The sequence below is a fragment of the Panonychus citri genome, unplaced genomic scaffold (assembly GCF_014898815.1).
Source record: "Panonychus citri isolate SS breed McGregor unplaced genomic scaffold, ASM1489881v1 Contig00097, whole genome shotgun sequence".
Classification (NCBI taxonomy): domain Eukaryota; kingdom Metazoa; phylum Arthropoda; class Arachnida; order Trombidiformes; family Tetranychidae; genus Panonychus; species Panonychus citri.
The window spans coordinates 125058-147061 of NW_026515502.1; the positions used below are offsets into that span (position 1 = coordinate 125058).

A 22004-nucleotide genomic window follows, 5' to 3' on the forward strand; every position below is an offset into this window, starting at 1 on the left:
AAACATATTCCAAAGTTCCAACAATCAATGATAATCAATTAATTCTCCTCATTAAATAAAAGAAAATAAGCAGAGTAAAAGTTAATTGTTAAAATTAATTTTCTTCGCCACAATTGAAAAAAAATTGATCGAAACTCTTTAGTTTAATTTCTATCTCATAGATGGCGACACATTTTGTTCGTCAGCTGATTAGGTAAGAGAATTTTTTTCTCTTTCTTATTCTGTTATTTTTTTTTCTTCTCCAAAGGTTTTAGTTTTCGCTTTTACTTTCCTCAAATAACTAAAACATTACACTGATTATTTTTTACCAATTTATTTAATTTACTCTAAATGTTAATTAGTTAACTGATTGTTACTCGAAAATTCTTTTGTTAACTGTTTCCTGTTGAAATTAAAATCTAAAAATCTTAACATCGAAATCAACCAACAAACAAAAAGAATCAAAATCCTCTGGTCTCTGTGTCTCTTTACCGTTGTTCAAACATAAAACCATTTGTTTGGTAGAAGAGAACAAAAAATATTCTATTCTATTCTATTCTGTTGATTTGATTTGATTTTTCTTCTCTCTGCTTCTCTTTAAAGCTCTTCCACCACATTTTATAAATCTATGAATTACTCATCTATTTTATTCCATTTTTGACATTTGTTCACTTTGATTGTTGATTTTCTCTCTCTCTCTCTCTCTCTTTCGGTGTTATGTGCTAATCTTCTGGTGTTACCTATTTATGTATCTTTCTTTCTTACATATTCACCTTTACTCTCATCATCTTCATCATCATTATCATAATCAACAACAATTAGAAATAACCTGCAACATAAAGAGTAAAAAGAAAAGTGTTTCCCTCTATTTTCCATTCTCTGGTTTGATAAAAGTTAAATTCTATGTTTTCTTTTCTCTTTTATTATCATTTTTTTCTTCAAAATCATCAAAAATATTCTCTTCTTCTTCTCTGTCATCTTATATGTTCACCTCTTCGTTAAAATTACGCAACCTGATTTTTCTTCTTCGTCATCATAATCTTTTAACTCTTTTCCACACACTTTGTGATTCTATGTCCATGTTGATATTTACATGGTGAAGTAGTAAAACCACTTTGATCTCCTTTCCTTTTGATTTCTGTATTTATCCTTAATCAACATCATCATCATTCACAACGATTTAGATTACAAATCTTATATTTTTTGATACTTTGATTCCTCAAACATTCAAGGTATTTATATCCATCTAATTCTTGAATTTACCTGAAACAAAAATACGATCACCATGTCTCCATTCATCTAGTTAACTGTTAACTCTGTTGTAACTGTTACTTTTCTTTCTTTTCTCTCTTTTTTTAATCTTTACTTTCTTTATTCTGGTTGTGTACTCTCTCTCTCTCTCTCTCTCTCTCTCTCTCTCACTCACTTCAATGTTTGTTTTCTGGTTTTCAAGTTACTCTCTTAACTAGTCACCTATTTACAACCCTCATTATCAACAAAAACAAAAGCACAAGATAAAATTGTCAACAAACCAGCACCAAACTCATCTACTCACCATTGACATCTTTAAATCTCATCAGTCACCATCATCATTATCATTATCATCTGTGAACAACAACAACAAAATATCAAATCAATTGAAAGAGAAAGTATTAAAACCACCGAGGGAGAGAAGAAGAAGCAAAATAAAAAAAAACATCTTAAGTGAGAGCAGAAAAAAGGTAACAAAAGTCAACAAAACTGGAATTAATGGAATTGGAGAATATTGTTGCCAACACTGTTTACCTTAAAGCAAGAGAAGGTAAACCTTTTTACATTTAGTAGATTAAATTAATCAATTTCATTAATCAACTGTTAAAATTAATTAACTCTAATATTTTTTTTTCTTTCCTCCTCTTTTTTGACCATTTCACCATAATCACTTTTCCTCATCTTCGCCAATGTACTTATAACATTTTCCATCTTATTTAACCCATTTTCTTCTGGTCATTATCTTTTTTATCAATTTACTTACCTGACTTACCTTTGATTCTTAAGGTGGTGCAGATTGTAACAAAGGTAAAAGCAAAAAATGGCAAAAATTACTTCGTTTTCCTCACATCTCCCAGTGTATTCATCTGAAAGATCAAGTTGGTAAATAGAATTTTTTTCTTCTTTTCAACATCATAATACTAACAGAATTTTCTCCAACCCTTAACGATTGAATATCCTTTGAGAAGATTAATTATCTTCTCTCCCTCTCTCTCTCTCTCTTTATGATAATTGAATTCGGATTAGCTAACTTTTTTTTTGTAAATTCGTTTACATCATCAAGTCAGATCGTGATGGATCATCTAGGAAAAGTCAAAAATTTATTACAATCGTTAACAAGAAACATAATTAATGTCAAACAATCAACTAATTGTCCATTGCTTTTTTCCCCTCTTTTTTATCCTCTAGATGTTTCTTACAATTATATTGTTGAACAGCAGCCGATAGGACGACTACTATTCAGACAATATTGCCAAACCAAGGAACTGTACAGTAAATGCAACAATTTTCTGGACGCTGTTGTATGTAACCTTTACGTTTTCATACCTTTGATTATCATTTTTGTTCAATTTTGCTGAAGCTTTGATGTTAACAATATAATCAATTATCATCTATGAAAATGATAACAATTGATTATATCGATTGATTGATTGATCTGTTGTTATTTTTGTTTTCATTATTTACCTTGATTAAGTTTAGTTATCATCCAACAAGATTTATATCTCATTACATATAAATCATACATGTGCTAAGGGAAATCTCAATATTTAATTGTTGATTATCTTCGGGAACTTCATTGGTTGCCTAATTAAGATAACGATGATGGTATTCTGGTAAATCACTTTGTTCATTTATCATCATTGTCACTCTCTGCCTTTATCCTAATTTGACCTGATAACTTTACCATATTGTCTTTTAATTATTTCATCTTACTTTGACTATATATATATCTCTCTCTCTCGTTCATTTTAATCATCAACTTGATTATCTGTTTCTAATTCAATCTTTCCATGTTATCTTCATCCTTGAAGTTTTGTCATCATGAGTTTATTCATGATGATAGTTTTGTTTTTGTTGTTGGGTGGTGGCGATGAGTTTATATCTTGATAGATTCCTTAATTAGTTTGATCAAATCCTTGATTCGACATCATCTCACTCATTCATTCAATATCTTTCTCCTTTCACTATAACTCTTTTGCTTTTGTTTTTCTCTGTTAATTAACATGATCATCAATTTTATCAACAAAGAAAAGCAAAACTATTATAATAACTATGTAAAACTATTACTCTCATTTGATTGTCATTCTGTTGTTGTCTTTATTATCCTAATCTTATTATTTTCATTATGATTGTTTTAACTGTATCCATTATCATCATCCCGATTGTCCACAGTCCGCCTTGTTCATGTTAAAACTGTTAATTTACAATCAACTGATTATCATTAATTGTTATAAATAATTTATCCTATTCTAAATCACCATATAAATGACAGTTAATCAATCTAACAATTACTTTTTTTCCCAATTTTAATTTGAATGTACAATCAAATTTCTGATTTAACACTTACTCCAATTTCAATAGTAATTGTGTTAATTTATATTACTTTTTTTCACTCCTGGACAATGACAGTTTTTCTGCTTTACTGAACTAACATATCCTGGTATCTCTCCCACTCCATTTCTCCCTCATTCTCTTACTCAAATGCTCATGATGATGATGAAGTTGCTGCTAGTGATGTTGTCGTTGTTGTTGTTGTTGTTGCCATTTCTCCTTTCGCCATCAATGATCCAGAAGAGCAACCATGGGAACGATTAAATTCCAATGGCAAGTTGAATTTCTATATGGTTCAATTAAATTTTTCCATCTCCCTGAAAATAAAAGATGAGAGAGAGGGAGGACCAGGAAGAGAAAATGGAAAGTTTTTTTTACATTTTTCTCTTCATCATGAACATCATGATCATTATATTATTATATGTGATTATTATGTTACTCAACAAAAACCCCAATAACTCACAGAGAGAGACCATTCCTCATACTATTTACTTGAGAGAAGTAAAAAAAACCGTTTCCACAGACAAGAAATTCTGGATTCAATTCTCATCTTATTCTCTCTTTTTTATCTTCCTCGTTATCTTTTCAGTCAATCAACTCACTCTTTCTTACTGTCATCCTCTTGATCTTCTTTCTTTTTTTATATATTAACTTTTCTTTTATCATCTTCATTTTAGTCTCTCTCCTTCTCTCTCTTTTCATCTTTCAAATCACATAGGACTCTCGACTTAAATGATTATTTGACTATAAATCAATTTTCTAGGTTAAATTATATCATCTTTTCATTTCTTAAGTTCTTATCATCATTATCAGTCCAACTTCTCGATGATGATAATTGCCATCATTCTTATAGTTATCATTACTTTTCAAGCGGCTTCTCGTCCATATGATCTACAATATTCACCCAATTTCTTTTTATAGTAAATAGGAACAATATGAATACAAGTGATAGTAATTTAAAAGAATTATTATTAATTCATTCATAGAAATGAGCATGATAACTTTTTTTTCTCTCTCTCTTCATCGTTGAAACAAAAGAAAATTATCTTTCGTATAATTTTTTCTGTTAATGATCTTCTTATCAATGATAAAATTTCTACTTTCATGAACCTCATTCTTTAATTGTAATCTTCACCATGAATAATATCTTTCAAGGGTCTTCCCTCCTACAAGGGTGGAGTTCAATCATAATGATAATGATAAATTTCAGCATCATGTATCTTTGATACAGATAAAGTTTCCTCATTTTCTGCTGAATACATTTATGCAAAAAAATACGATAACATTTATATCTCATTGAATTAACATCAGGCCATGATGATGAGATGATCATCTCTAATTAAACCATGTGTTTTTATTAGACTTGTGATACATTAATAACATATAATGCTAATAGCTTAAACCTTAATCATCTAATAATCAATGTAGATTGTGATGATAACGATCATTATTAAGTTAATGATGATTACTGATTACTAAATAGTAATCATCATTATTATTCTTCAATGAATATCATGTGAATGTAACAAGAATAGATTTAGAATAAAAAACAAACATGAATGAAATGATGATAATGGGGATATCAAAATCTGAATATATATACAATTGAACTTATCTAATATTTATGTTTACCATCATGATGAAAGTTTGTTATTGTATATTTTGAATTGAGAAGCTTCCAAATTAATAGTTTGCATTGATTTTAATTCATGTTTACTCATACTTTACACATTCACGGACTTCATTCACAAGATTACTCGTTTTTTTGTTTTCTATTAATCATGAAATGGAAAAATGAAAAATCATTACCTATTTATACCTAAATGATTATTAGCTTCATTCTGTTTTTTCTATGATGTTAATTGAACTTGAAAAGATGCTAAATGATTTAACGAAAATGATAACTTTCATTTAAAATTCAAACTTATATTTATCTATTTCATGTTGATGATGAATAAATACATTTAATACTTGATATCATACTTAATTAGTTTAGATTTTGATTAAATTCTCAACTGATCAAATGAATTGAGTTACTTTATTTATTGTATAGTAAATATACACATATAATTTACTCTTAATCTTCTCATCATCCATCAGCTGAAAGATATTAAGGACTTTTTTCTCTCTATCATTATCATTCTGAATCTTAATAGTAAATATTTTTCCTTTTTCATATTCATCATTCAATCATAAACTTGAAGATTCGAACATGGTTCAAGACGAAAATGTAACTTTTATTCATTCTAAAATATGATAATCATTTCATGAATTCAGTTCATGATTATGATGATTACTAATGAGTTGACAAACTAATATGTTGAGGTATGTTTCCTATCTTGACTTGATGATAGCTCGTAGGTGAGTGAATATTGATGATAAAAAAAGTTCAGAATATCGATCAGAACTTTTTTCCCTCAATATTATTCTTCGTCTTCAATTCATCTCTCTATTCTCTTCTCTCTTTCATATTTTCTCTTTTTTTTCTCTTTCTTTTCTCTTTTGTAAACATGGCTATGACTTGAAAAATTTTCATCATACATATTTGATCTTTATTATCATGCTTTTCATCCCATTCTCTATCATCTTCTCCAATCTTCAGCCTCATCCTTTTCTCTTCATCTTCGATCCTAGCAAAATATTCCTTTGAATGTACAGTTTTTTTCATCTTTAAAATTTTCTCTCAATTTAATGACTTCTTTTCCTTTTCTCTTTCAACTTCCCGTCGCATCCTAATAATTCATCTTATATATCATCACCTCTTCACTGTTTATGGTCAAATGATGAAAGAATAAAAAGAAACTTAATTTGACTTTTCTACCTATTTTTTTCTACTCATATTTGATTGAAATTTTTTTTGCTTCTTTAAATATGGTGTAGTGTAATGTCAAACAAGTAAACAAACAAAAAATGTTCCTATCACCGTGATCATCATTTGCTTTTGTTGATGTTGTTCATGATACTGATGATGTTACAGCTACTTCAAGATCAATATGGTTTGACAAGTTACTCTTTCAGTTTTTTATATATAGTTATCTCTATAATACTAATTTAAGTAAATGTGTTTTATTAATGATACTGTTCCCCCTTTTCTCTTTTTCTGTTTTTTTCAACAATATGATGACCCTGTTGATGATAACGATTGACTCATAAACAAACAAATTATTCATTGACTTCCTCTTGTATTATGCTTTTTACCTCTGTAAATGTTACAAATACATCAGGATGTTTGTTGAATTCTCTCTCTCTCTTTAAATTCTCTACAAAAAGTTCTTATAATAACTTTCCATGATGAGGTATAAGTCAGATAAAATAAGGAAAAAGAAATCATTAGATTTCTATTATATTCTTTATTTATCTCTCACAAATGATAATGTGATATATTGACGTAATTGAAATGATTCTCTCTCTCTTTCTTTCTCTTATGAGATAGATTGTGAGAAAAGTTCATTCGGTGTAATAAAAAAATTGGAAATGTGTTTGGTTGGGTCAATGTTTGTTTGACCATTTTGATCCTCAAATTTCATTGTCGACTCTTTCATCCTAATCATTTGGGATTATCATCAATTTCTTCCCTCCGTTTGTCAAGTTTCTCTCTCACTCGCTGTCTATCTTTTGTTTTCATCCTACTCTTCTTTCATTATATTACTTTTTATTTTAACTGTTGCCGTTATTATAAAAACTTTTAATCTGATGGATTAACTCATAATGAAATAACTAATTCTTGTCTAAATTTTTTACTTCTTGATTGTATGATTATCATTGTAATTTTGCTAGTTTTTCATTTCATCATTATTATTTTATCAGCAATGAGCAAACCTTTGTTAGCATTACTCTTGATCACGGATAAACATAAGGAGTTACGCACAAAGGATTTACATTATCATCTATACTTCATATGTAACTTTATATGCTTGAGATTATCTCTATCGTGGAAACTAATAAGTTGAAATGAATTTTAATTCCAGAATTTGCTTTTCATTACCATGATTATTATTATTTCTCTCATTTGAGTTTCATTTATCTCATCGAATCCATAATTACTCTTAATCTCTATTGTTATTTGTTTTCCCCTTCTTTCTTATCCTGAACCATATATCTTTATGAATTATCATCAAGTTCATAAAAGATTGATGATGATCATTATGAATGAAGAATATATATGAGAATGATGATGATGACCTATGGTAAATTAAGATTGTCCTGTACACACTAATCTTAATCATCTATTTATTTTCCTTCATCTCTATTTACCAATCAGTTTCCATTCGTTGGTATTCATCTTCTTCTCTAGTTTTTCTCATTCTATTTCCTGAAAAAAAGATGAGAACCTGTTATTCTGTTATTCAATCATCTTTTTCTTCTCAATTCCATCTTATAGTCATCATTATTATCATCTTTATCTTTTTCATTATCATCTTCTCATCCGCACTCACTCACATATTCAACTCATCATTTATTGCTTCATCTTTCGCTATCGATCCTCATCCATTCTGTCAGCATCAGATGCTTTATACTTTGAAAAGAAAAAGAGAAAAAGAAATAGTTAAAGAGACTGAGAGAGAAAGAAGAAAGAAAGAAAGTGAGAGAAAGAGAGTTCATGGTGAGGTGGTTTTCTGAAAGTAAGAGTAAGAAAGAAAGAGAGAAAGAGAGATAGTTGAAAAGGAAACTGATGAACACGAAGAAAATGAGACTTTATTATAGTGGAAAATACAGTTAGAGGATAAATCGTTCTTGTTCTAACAGGTTCATGGGAAGAGTGGGTTATAGAGGGAGGTGGAAATTGAGAAGGTGGAAGTGGGTGAGGCTCTCTGGTAAAAAAACTCACGAGCAAAATATTGATTCATTATCTTACCCTTGAATAATCACTAAGCCACCATCATTATCTTCATCATCATCATGATCCCTTTGAATCTCTTTCCTTTATTTTATCTTCATCAGCTTCTTTCATTATTATGATTCTTTTTGTTCTCTCTCTCTCTCTCTCTCTCTCTCTTTCTCTTTCTCTTGCCTTTTATTTTTTACCTTCGACTTCCTCCTTTGATTTACTATTTAATCTTTACATTGTTTTTACATCGTATTCAGATTTGCCTTGTCAGCATAGATTTCTTTTTGTTTCATTTTCTATGGTGGAACATTTTTTTATACATATTCTTTTCTTACCATGTTTCATTCTTTCACTTTTCCTCTATTAGGAATTTTCTTGCAGCCTCAAAATGTTTGTATTCTTATTGATCTTCTAAATGATGAATCATTTCATGGAAACATTTTATTCACAAATCAATCCATGTGGAAGTAAAGTTTATCCTAGGAAAAGATGGTTAAATCTTGCCTGTCATTTGCCTTTTCTCTCATTATAAGTATTCAATTCATAGACTAATAATTACTTCAACTTTGTCCACCTCATCATTTTCCACCATCACACTACCACCGCCTCCTACACTTAATTACCACTCTTTATACATGATGTTTTCCTTTGAATATTCAAAACAGTTTTCGCCTTTCATTATATCAACAACCATCCCAATTCTACTAAGTAATAACATACATCTCAATTCACCAACAAGAAAATGAATCAATCCCATGAAAAGTAAAAACACCATTGACATTAACTATCAATCTACTCTATTTTTACATGTGTATTAATAATCTAAGTCTCCTTCAATTAGATTGGAATAGTTTGTTTACATTTTTATGAAGAGAAAATTTTTTTTTTTCAATATGAATTTTCATAACATGTATTATATTCTCAATGATAAATATACATATAATTTGTTTTCGTCCTATTTTCATATAATTATTATTGTTTCTGTTTACTTCTTATAATATATATTATTAGGTTCGAATCGATTGCATTTACAGAACGATAATAGAACTGAAGAAAATGGTATTCGAGAAATACTAGTATCATCTATCTTTCTTTATATATCCACGAAAAGAGATCATTTTTTTCTCAGATCCTCCTACTTTCTCTCTCTTTCTCTCTCTCTTTCTTTTGTATTTCACCAGAATTTCATGATGTTCCATGATGATTATATCTAAAAGTTTCAATTTTGTGGGTTATATAATTTACTTTTTTATTTATCTTACCCATTGAACTTTATTTATATGTATGAATCCCATGAGTTTCTACATGTAATTGAATATAATTTAATTTTTTATATTTTTATTTTTGATCAATCATTACCAATGGCTGTTAATCAACATGATGACAATATCATTTTATTGATTAAGCTACTTGTCCTTTATTCTTGATTGATAAACTTGATATGTTTATATAAAATTGATTATAATCATAATTCATGATTCTGACTATTGTATTGTTAAATTGATACAATGATCTTCTAATAAGCTTTGACAGTCTAATTTACCTACTTTAGCCTTTTTTTTGTCTCCCTCTCATCATGATCATCTTGATGATCGATTCTTATTATAGTTGATCAACTAAATCTCTGATTCTGGTTTTATTCAGAATCATTCACCTTTATACCAAATCTGACAATCTTTCCATGACTATGGTCAGATTATTTTGGTAATAACTTTTTTTTGTTTTCTTTGTATTCAGATTTTCAAGACATACTCAGAAACTTATCTCATTGAGTCGCCGAGGTAACTGTTCATTATCATGATAAACATTATTATTAACACTTATCATCATGATTACATTATTATTGACTTGACATAAGCTTACGTATTAATTGTTAATCTTTACTCACTCACTCAAATACATACACACACTATCAAAATCCGGTATTACATCATCAACATGATAGTTTTTCATTTGTTTGAATCATTGATGATTATTTATAATAATAGTTTTTCCAATAATAATACTAATTGATTGATAGTATTTTGATTGTCTGTGTGGTTGTTGATAACGAACAACCTACAATTAAACCAATTAACTAATTAGTTTTACGATTGTAAATATCAAATTGTAATTATCATCGTTTTCTATGTGTTAATCTTGTAAATTTATTTGAAATGTTGCTGATTAATTTTATCACCATTTATATTATACATGTTAGGTTTACTTTTGCCAAATCTTAAATAATTATAATCATTTGATTAGTCTAATAAAATTGATTATCAAATCTTGGAAACAGATTAATTGTTGCAGAATTAGAGAAACAACATAATTCTCTTGGTGTTAATCTATTAATCATGTTTTAATGTGATGAAGAAGAGGAAGAAAAAAAAATTAGATCCTTACAAGGTTAAGTTTCTAGACTAATCTGTGATTAAGTTGAGAGATTAAATCTCATCAGTTTTGACGAAACTTAGTGAAAACCAATTGAAAGATTAGACTTATCATCATTTACATGATGGTTATTATCATAATGTTTTGTATCCATAGATTTATAAATAAATCATCCAAGAAAAATGATCAATGGTGATGGTTGATTATCTATTGATTGTTTCAATATTGCATTTTTGCAAATTATCATCACCATTGTCATCTTTAGGAAATGATGATCATTTGGTTATCATGTTGATTACTTTACTGTCCAAAATCAGAAACAATATTTTCTGGTCAATTACCTTTTATTATTTTCTTGTTTCATCCTCCATTTAATCTGAATCATTGAAAGTATTGAATGTATATTATTTCAAATATCGTTCATTTCATGATTTTCATTGATTTTTCATCTGCTTCATAACTTCACAACTGAAATTCATGTAAATCTATGGAATAATATACATTTTATATTATTCTTGGAACAACATTTTCCTCTCAACTTTATTTCTCCCTGAATTTCAGATTGAAAACCATTATCTTGATAGAAAATAAACTCACACCTTAATATTATTGAACTTCCATCCTGATATGATAACGATTATGAAGCAATAAATGGACTGTTTATAAATTTCAGAATTATCGTTTATTGTCATAATTATCATTTTGATCGTGAATTATATTTTCACCATAAGTCTCATAATTGGAACCTTTTGGAATTCATATTTCTTGTTGAATAACTGTAACTAGTAAACTCGTAAAGATAATTACATTCAAAATGTCAAATCAATTTTCATGATGATGATGATAACTGAGAAGATTATAATACCATTAGAATTGATTATTGAATTATAACTCAAAGAGAGAAACGGATAAGTCAGAATTTTCCTCTTGAAAGGAGAAGAAGAAGAGAAAAAAGTTCTCATAATGATAACTTATGATCGAAATTATTTTCTCTTGGAGCAAGTAAAAGAAGAGGAAAAAAAGTTCTAATCATCTGATTCGAAATCCATAAGTTATCGTTTTATTTTTGATTAGATTTTTCATCTCACTCATCTCACTCTCTCACTTAATCACTCACACACAATATTCAACCTTTATTAGGAACTCATATTTAATATCCTATTATCATCATTATCGTCATAATCATCATGATGCTTGTTATTGCATTAAAGGTTGTATCAAGTTATCAAGTAAAAACCATCAATCATAATACAAATGTTGATAATATCATGAAGGAAACATATATTCACTTATAATCAATATCATGACAGAATCAGAGTTACTTGAATTTTGAGTTTCTCAAAGATAATTTTCAATACCTTTACTTTATCATTCACAAGTAAAACTGATTATTATTGTTTGAAAATTTCTCTTAGACAATTGTGAATATTGGATTGAGTGGGGAAATATCTCTCTCTCTCCGTCAATATAATACATTATCCTAGTTGATTAGCCATGAAACATTAGTTTCAACATGAGTTTTATGATTGAAACTTTTCAAGATTTATTACATATCATGAATATCAAACTTTCGCTCAACTTTTTTACCGTTACTTTTTTTTATATGTTATATGAAAATCTTAATGCATATTTTTTAAGTCAATGGATTTTTTGTTAGTAAAAACTTAGAAAATTTACTCACATTGTGTTCAGGGTGATTAAGATTGTTAACCATTAACCTAAACTCATTCACAAAATCAATCAATGAACAATCAACTTATTGCTGCTTATTTTGAAACGTTTTCTCATCATCACTTATCTTCATTATTATTATTTTTAGCCGTAATATTAGTTACAATAATAACAATCATGATGATAATAATACACCAAGTTTATATTATCATGAAATGAACGGTTTCAGAACTAGAATCATGATGAAAAAACAACACAAGTAAATCAACTTTAAATTACTTTTCTTACTATTCATATATTTTTCATGTTGATCATGATGATGATGATAATCATCAACGTTATTATGATCATTTGGGCCATTTATCATTTGATAGTGAAGTTAGTTAGTTAATTGAAAATGGTTAGAGAGAGAGAGAGAGAGAGAGAGAGAGAGAGAGAGAGAGAGAGAGAGAGTAATTAATATAATTCAATGTAATCATACATTCAATTTCTGGGATTACAATTTGCTTTTACTATTTTGATTTGATTACACTGGTTAAAAGCATAGCAATTAATAAACTACTGACAAATTATTAAATTAGTTATGATTAACGTTAATTTTTTGTTGTTGTATATCTAGTGTATTATTTAATTTGATTTGATTCGGTAGCATGAAAATCATACAACCATAGTTACATTAAATTGCCATTAATTGTAATAGTTGATTGCTACGATTTCCCTTTTGCAAATTGATAACTATTTTTGCTCCACAATCAATGAGTATGTGACATCATGAATTATACTCATTGATTAGTGTTGATTTTAACTTGATTATCAATGATGATTATTGTCAGCACATTTTTTTATCTTAATCATTTGATTACTGATTTTTTTAGCCTATTGAAACTAAATCAACTCAACTATTTATAACTTATTGTTACTATATTTGGATCAGTTTTATCATCGATATTAATTAATTTTGTATTATAATGATAATGAACACTAAATGATAACATTTTTTGATAAATTTTCTCAATTTCATAATAGATCAGCTGATTGACTTAAAATTTTTCTTTTAATTTTCAACAGGAAAACTATGAAATTCAATGGGACGAAGACAGGAGCATAGTGGCCAAAGAAATTGCATATAAATATCTTAATTTTGAATCGAATCAATTTGTCGATATCGTTAAGGAGGAAAGTCGCAATAAATGCAAAGCTAATCTTGATCTTGCTTCGAGAGACCTTTTTCTGGACAGTGCCCTGTAAATAATTACGATTCTTATCATTGAGATGATCTTCATTATCCGTTCTTAATCCTTTGATTACTTTTCGATAAGACTTTGAATAGATTATTGTTTTAATCTCTATCTCTCTCCATCCATGATGTTGTTTCTTCAAGAGAAACTAAACTCGCAATGAACTTTATCATTGGCTCTTTAATTGCAAAGATTACAATTAGCTAATGAGACAACAAAAGAAACAATCAAAACGGATAATGATAATCATCTAACTCATCATTATCAACTTTCATTTCCTCCCTTAAGTCTTAATGTTTTGCCTTGATACTAATTCTGTTTTGTTTTTTCTTCTTTTCTATTTGTTTTTTTCCTCAACTTTATCATCATCATCATGTTAATCATTTTCTTGATAAAATCATCTCTTCAATGGCTCATCTCATGCATATGAAAACGTTGTTATGGCTTTTATATTTTTTTTCAACTTCTATTGGATGTAAACTGATAATCTGCTCATTCAACTGGTTGGGTGTTGGTATAAAAATCCATAAATCATATTACAAATATAATATACAAAACTTTGAATATGAATCTTGTCGACATGTAACTCTGTCCATTTGGATCACATTGGTTTTCTTTAACATTATTTTTCCTCCTTGATGGTGATCATCATTTTCACCAACCATTGATTCTGACTAATTGCTGATCCCTGGACGATGATGATAATATCATATTTCAATTGGAAACTATTATTTATCCCTATTCTCTCTCGATTCTCTCCAATTTCTCTCTTTCTCTCTCTCTGGTTCAACAAATATATGTCTGATTTCTTGATTGCGGTGATGATAATCATGGATTATAATTATGATGATGCAAAAAACCACAGAGATGTAAAATTATTTTTATCAACCGATCCATTCAAAGAGTTTGAATCTTCAATGTATTTTTATCGTTATCTTCAATGGAAATGGTTAGAAAAGTTACCTGTAACCAAAGATACCTTTAGGATGTACAGGGTACTTGGTAAGGGTGGTTTTGGTGAAGTTTGTGCGTGCCAAGTACGTGCCACGGGTAAAATGTATGCCTGTAAAAAGTTGGAAAAAAAGAGGATAAAAAAACGTAAAGGCGAATCCATGGTATTAATTGAGAAGCAAATTTTACAGAAAATTAATTCACGATTTGTGGTCAGTTTAGCTTATGCATATGAGACTAAAGATGCCCTTTGTCTAGTATTAACCTTAATGAACGGAGGTGACCTTAAATTTCATATCTATAATATGGGTGGTGAACCTGGTTTCGATCTGGATAGAGCTCGTTTCTATACAGCCGAGGTTACTCAAGGATTGGATCATCTTCATTCCCAGGGGATCGTTTACCGAGACCTTAAACCAGAAAATATCCTTCTAGATGATCATGGTAATTTAATCTAATAATCCATATATCATCTTAATCATCAGTTACTATTATCACAACAAGAAGAAAACGAAGAAGAAAAAAACATCTCAATGAAAACAACAAAAGACATGATAAATCTTGATGATATTGAATACACACCCAATGAGATAATATATATTTCCTCCAGTGTCTTGACATTGTATTCTTACTCCTCCTCATCCTTCCCACCGAGTATTTATCCTCTTCTTTTCTCTCTTTACCTCACCTTTCAATTCATATGAATAATTTTCTGAGTTTTTTTTCTCTTATTCTTCTTCTTCTTCTTGTTGTTCTTTTTATTGTGATTAATGTGATTTGTATTATAAAGAAGGATTTTAACATTGGTAATGTTCTTATTGCTTATATGTAGTAATTTTTGTTTTTCTTCGTTTTCTCTTGTTGATTATTTGTATTTACAGGTCACGTAAGAATCTCCGACCTTGGGTTAGCAATGGAAATACCAGAGGGTGAAATGGTTAGAGGAAGAGTTGGAACTGTTGGTTATATGGGTATGTCTCACCTTTGCCATTTTCTCTCTTGCAATTTGGATTCTGACACCAGGATAACAAGTTGTATTATATAAAAAGCCTCCATCGTATACTCATAAGCCACCAACCAGTAAAATCCAATGTAGTATTTACATAGAATCAAGGAAGGATTGAAGACTCTCTATCTCCCATCTTCTTTTTTTTTTCTTAACCAGTGCTACAAACTCACTGAGGGAAATTAATTTGAGAAGAGAAAAAGAAAAAGATGATAAATAGGATTGAAAAAAAAGAATAGAAGAAAATGATTGCGAAATTATTGCGAAAAGAGTTTGTTTCTTCACCTGAATTCGTCTTCCTTCATCTCTTACTCTCTTACCTTTTATGCTTTGAGAGATCGTTTTTATTGAACTTTACCTGAAGACAGGTAGTGATTTTCTCTCTCTCTCTTTTCCTGATAAATAGTAACGGTCATGAGCAATATTATTATCCAGGAAGCTTCCTGTTCAATTTCTTGTTCCTATGTGATTATTTGTCTGTTGGTGTCTTTATCTTCCTTCTCAGCTCTCTCTCTCTCTCTCTCTCTCTCTCTCTCTCTCTCTCTCTCTCTTTTCTGATAAATAGTAACGGTCATGAGCAATATTATTATCCAGGAAGCTTCCTGTTCAATTTCTTGTTCCTATGTGATTATTTGTCTGTTGGTGTCTTTATCTTCCTTCTCAGCTCTCTCTCTCTCTCTCTCTTTCTCAAATCCATCTCTTCCTCCTTCATCCCTAATGTTTTACATCTTACTTACCTGTGACGAGAAAGAGAATCAAAAAAGAAAACCTCTTTCACTCTCACAAATATCAGAAAATTCTTATGTAATATTATACAAAGAGATTTTATTTCCATGTTTTCACCATTTCATATTCTTCACAAGTTATCATATAGCTATTTCATGGTGAATTCTATTAAGATTGAATAAAACTCATCCATGAGAGATTTAGTATGACAGAGATATCTCTTGAAAAGAAATAGAGTAAATTACTCTGTAAATTCAATATCTTCCCTGAATTGAATTTCTATTGTGTTGATAATCATGATGAAAAAAAAAGTAAATTAAATTTTACAGATTATTTCAATTCTTAGATTGTTGATAATTTTATCTTCAATGATAAAATATTAACTTCTTACTTGCTGATTGTTAAATGTCTACTTTTTTATATTTGATTGTGTACCACAATTATAATCTATTAATACTAATTCAGTTAATTTTTATATTGAATTTTTATCTCAATCAATCATGAAACTTTTACCTTATTATTACTTGGAAAGGTAAATATCAATTTGTTTATCGATTCCAATTAATACCAAAAGTAAATCAATTTACAATTTCAATCAATTTCATCTTATCGAATCTTGATAAATACAATTTACTCGTATAGCACTAGCAATCAGTGTTGACAATTTAATTGCAATTACTTTCATTTTATCTACAATCTTCCAACAATTTAGTATTTTTTTCACTCTCACTCTATTTTCAATGTTAACCATTAACTATGTTTACTTATTATTATTTTAATTGTAATAACATAAATTAAGTTTCATCTTTATCCAGGTAATACTAATACACTAATATACTAATTAATGTATTGAGTAAATATTTACTTTAATTTGGTCTCCTTTAGGCTGTGATATTATATAACAATCAAGAACCAGAGAATTAATCATTTTGGGTTTTAATTCAATTATCATTTATTGTTCATTGGATAATAGTAATAGTAATAGTTTTTTTTTCTTCCAATTACTTATCCATCATGATCAATGAACAATGATGATAATCAATTTTAACTATTAATGAAATAATACAAACGATTATCCTGATGTTTACATTCACAATTGATATTAATGATTATCATGATAATCAGTTGATTTCTTTCTCACTCTCTTTCTCATTTAGCTCCCGAAGTGATTGATAATGATAAATATGCCTTTAGTCCAGACTGGTTCAGTTTAGGTTGTCTTTTATACGAAATGATTGAAGGTCAAGCTCCATTTAGAGCCCGAAAGGAAAAGGTCAAACGGGAAGAGGTCGAACGTCGAGTCAAAAATGAATGTGAAAAATATTCAAATAAATTTAGTGAAGATGCCAAAGCAATATGCCTATCGGTGAGTATTCATCATCAACTTAATTACTTGAATCTTTAATCATCTTCCACAATTATTACCTCATCATCTTCATCGTCTAATGTATCATCATCTTAACCATTATCCCTTGATTACCTTTCCATGTTTCTATCTGCATCTCTATCTTTTTGCTATCTGTTTTTTTTTCATTTCCTTCCTTCCTGTATTATCCTTCATCATTATCTTCAGCATCTAAACCTTTTTTTCATCTTAATTCTCATTTATTATCGTCATTAGTTACTCTCGAAAAAAGTTCCTGATCGTTTGGGATGTAAACTTGGACGTAAAGGAGCAAGTGAGGTTAAAGCATCGACTTTTTTCAAGACGGTTAATTGGAAACGCTTGGAAGCGGGTATGCTACAGCCACCATTCATTCCGGATGTGAGTCTATTTGGTTAGATTAACCAACCAGCGTCATCTTTTTCATGATCATCATAAAACTAATGAGCTATTCTTGAATTCAAGTATAATGAGGGGATATAATATAACTGTGATGATGATGAAATTAGATTTGATGGAGAATAATGTTTTTCTATTCATTTTCTTGTTCTTTTCACCCCTTAAATTGTTACCTTAAAACTTGAGACTCAAACTGTGTGTTAATCTAATTTTAATTATTTTTCTCTATCTCTATCTCTCTCTCACTTTCAGCCTCATGCTGTTTACGCCAAGGATGTTCTGGATATTGAACAATTTTCAACGGTTAAAGGAGTCAATTTAGATGCTAGTGATGATTCATTTTACAGTAAATTTAATACTGGAAGTGTTTCAATTCCATGGCAAAGTGAGATGATTGAAACTGAATGTTTTAAAGAGTTAAATGTTTTTGGTCCTGCAAATACGTTACCCGATGATCTCAATTTTGATTGTCCACCAGTAGATGAGCCAAAGGGTTGCTTCCAATTTCTTAGGAGTAACAAGAATAAGAGGAAAAATGTTCACATTTCCAAGAGTAATGCTCAGATTGGTGATGATGTGACCTCACAAAATACCACAGGGACAGCAAATAACACCACTAAGGAACCAAGTACAGCTAAAAGTACCAATTCCATCAGTTAACATTGCCATCATCATCCAAATACCATATATATATATAAAAAAACCAATAACCATCATAGTTTCATGTACAAAATAATTAATTTGTTTTAAAAAACACTCATCGTGACATCAAAAACATACAACAACAACAATGTTAATAATATCTACATGTAATCAATCACAATTATGAGAATCAGGAAAAGTTGAAATAGTCAATGCAAGGAAAACCAGTACATATACAAAGGAAAAAGATTACTAATTATATCAAATATCATCAACTGATTGTTGTTGATCATTTTACCTAAATTCAGAAGATTTACCAAATTATTTGGAACTTGAATTTGGAAATTTATTTACTTTCATGGTTCATATGGATATGGATAATCTCAAATTTCCCTGAATTGTGAAACGTAAATGTCTGAAGAGTCCAAGCTCGAGTTGAAACCAATCAACTGACCAAGACAGTGACCAACTGGATAATATACCTGATGGATTACTAATACCCAAGAGTTGATTTCGTTTGTTTCCTCGAACTTTTTTTTCTGTCACCGACGAAAACGCTGTTGAATAAATATAAATCCACGATCTCGTTTTACTATCACAGAGGAAACATTGAAATTACTCATGAATAAAAAGAAAAGCTTAGCCGGAGATGAACAATCAACTAATTCTCTACCAATTTTGATTCATTCGTCAACGATACACAAATGAATGTGACCTTTATTGTATATAAATCAGCTGATTGATCGTTTCCGTAATGACCTGTTGTTGATTTTGATGTTTCTTTTTTTTTGTTTTGTAAAAAATCCATTGATTCTGATTAACTGATTCACCAACGAACCAGTAAATTTTATCATGTTAATCATAATCAGTTAATTTGAAACAACATGAATGAAAAACAAACAAAAAATACTGAATGAAACAGTCTCATAATTAATGATAAATTATTATGATTAATTGTTACATTCACTTTATTTACAATTTGTTTTTACACTTTTTCGCGTAAAAATTAATCATTGATATTAATTAATGTGACACATCATTATCATTATGATTTAGTTAATTTTGTTCTGTCATTTAATTTCCGATTTCACAATTTGTTAAATCATTTGGCAAACTAATTATACAACTTTTTTTTATATTAATACAATATATATATTGATACCCTCTCTCTGTTCACAACAATTAACTTAATTGATAAACATTTTGCAAATATCAACAATTAACTTTTTTGATTGTTTGGTTGATTTTTTTTGTGCTGATGATATTAATTACCTTTTGATATTATCATTAAGAAAATCATATAAATTGTTATCATTATTATTGTATTACACAAATGATAAGCAAATTGATTGTCAACTGGACAACAATTAACTTCACACTAGTGACAACAATTATAATGATGATGCCATGAAGCTTTTAATTGTGATTATGATTGTAATTGTAACTGTCAAATCTTTTTACCTTTTAATTTTGTCCCATAATTTGTTTCCATTAATCGTTTAATCGTATTGATTGATTGGCAGCTACTAAACAACAACAACAACTAAATTAAGTGATTTAATTACACTCGGGTAAAAAAACAACACAACTACATACGTATTAATATACTAACAATTAACTTTAATTGTAAATAATTAACCACAATTCCCTTTTCACTCAACAAACAATTGGTAAATACAATTCATCATCAAACTCATTTATTAATTTGTATATTTTGTTGATTTAAAAGGTAACAATTAATCAAAAAGCAAAACTCAATACATATCGTTGTAAATTAAATGTATACCTTTTAATCATTACGATTAAATCATTGTGATCAGGTTAATTGTGTAATATACAATTAACTTAATCATTTTCAAATTTATCGAGTCATTTATTATCATTATGAGAAAGTAAAAATTCAAATGTAACATTTCAGTAAATCATCAAACGATTAAATAATTGTATTAATCATTTCAATTGAATAACAATTAATTGATTTACAAATGAGAAAAGTAATCAATCAATTACAATTGTAAACGATTAACTTAAATAACTACAATTTGATTAACTCTTGAATGGATTCATTTGATTCCTATGATATGAAACTTGATCAACTTTAATTGTTTTCAATTGTATTGGTCAATTGTGTGTTGATAGTTTATATTGATTTTCATCATCTTGACCATTCACATAGATCAGATTACCAATGTTAATAAATAACAATCAGATAAATGATTAACTTGGATTTTATTGATTAATTGTTGTTGATTAATTCCAAGAGATCAATCAATTTCCAACCTCAAAGTGTTGACCTTTTTTTTACCATTTTTATCATTGGAAATACAATTTGATTGTTATGATTAATATTAATTGACTAAAACCAACTGAAATATATTTGAACCATGTTGATCACAATTAATTGCCACGTGATTAATATTAATTATATGGTAAAGTTGAACAAACTTATCCAACAAGATCAGTAATATTAAGATGTTGGTAACAATTTGTTTAATTAATGACAACAATTTAATCCGATTAGTGTTTTTAATTTAAGTAATAAAAAAAAGCAAATAAAACTTTTTCATTGTTTACCCGAGTTAACAATTAACTAATTACAATTGAAATACATTCCCGGAAAGATTGCTTGTTAAGGATTTCGATTAGCAATCAAGGATGTGAAAGTTAAGCTACTTGGCTGGTTTTGTTTTACTCCTCACAATTGTTACTTTACCGATTGAAATTACAATTAAGGTACAACAATTACCATTGGGCATCGTAATTGTTGTCAAAATAAATCATTTGCAATGATTATTGATCAATAATTAATATTCAACGTGAGTATAAAACAAGAAACTTTTGTTTGGTGATAAGGAGAAAACAAAACCTGTCCAATTATTAAGGTTTTCTTGTTTGTTGAGATCATGAATGGTCAGTGATTTTTTTTGTTCTATCGGATCAGATTATATTGACTGGTCAGTTTAATGGACCTAAGAGGGGAGGGTAACGTGTTATCATGAAAGGTAACAGATGATGAGGATAAGCTTTTAAAAGTAACAAGAAAAAAACCGAGATGATGAAGAAAGATAATGATGATAAAGGATGAGGAGAGAGAGAGAGAGAGAGAGAGAGACCTTCAAGGATGCAATTGGCTTGCGTTGTAGGCTCATCATCTTCATCCATTTCTCTCCCTCCTCTTCCTCTCTCTCACTCTTACTATTACTCCTTTTCTCACTCTTCTCATCA

At 28.8% G+C, this 22004-nt stretch overlaps 1 protein-coding gene across 1 annotated transcript; it reads left to right on the top strand.

Annotated features, from left to right (window-relative positions):
* Positions 1-251: 251 nt before the first annotated feature.
* Positions 252-21006, top strand: LOC128388320 (G protein-coupled receptor kinase 2-like). The gene is made up of 10 exons (XM_053347708.1): positions 252-1211; positions 1433-1780; positions 2017-2112; positions 2419-2531; positions 13502-13677; positions 14537-15066; positions 15504-15593; positions 17512-17720; positions 17976-18119; positions 18390-21006. Exons 2-10 carry the CDS (start codon positions 1729-1731, stop codon positions 18795-18797), a joined length of 1818 nt encoding a protein of 605 aa, XP_053203683.1. The 5' UTR covers positions 252-1211; positions 1433-1728; the 3' UTR covers positions 18798-21006.
* Positions 21007-22004: the final 998 nt, after the last annotated feature.

What these genes read in the sequence shown, in the direction of transcription:
- LOC128388320 (XM_053347708.1), top strand. Translation starts at nt 1,729, where the DNA reads ATGGAATTGGAGAATATTGTTGCCAACACTGTTTACCTTAAAGCAAGA. An exon ending in TATCCTTCTAGATGATCATG is followed by an intron (nt 15,067 to 15,503) that starts GTAATTTAATCT and finishes TTGTATTTACAG; the next exon opens with GTCACGTAAGAATCTCCGAC. An exon ending in AGCCACCATTCATTCCGGAT is followed by an intron (nt 18,120 to 18,389) that starts GTGAGTCTATTT and finishes TCTCACTTTCAG; the next exon opens with CCTCATGCTGTTTACGCCAA.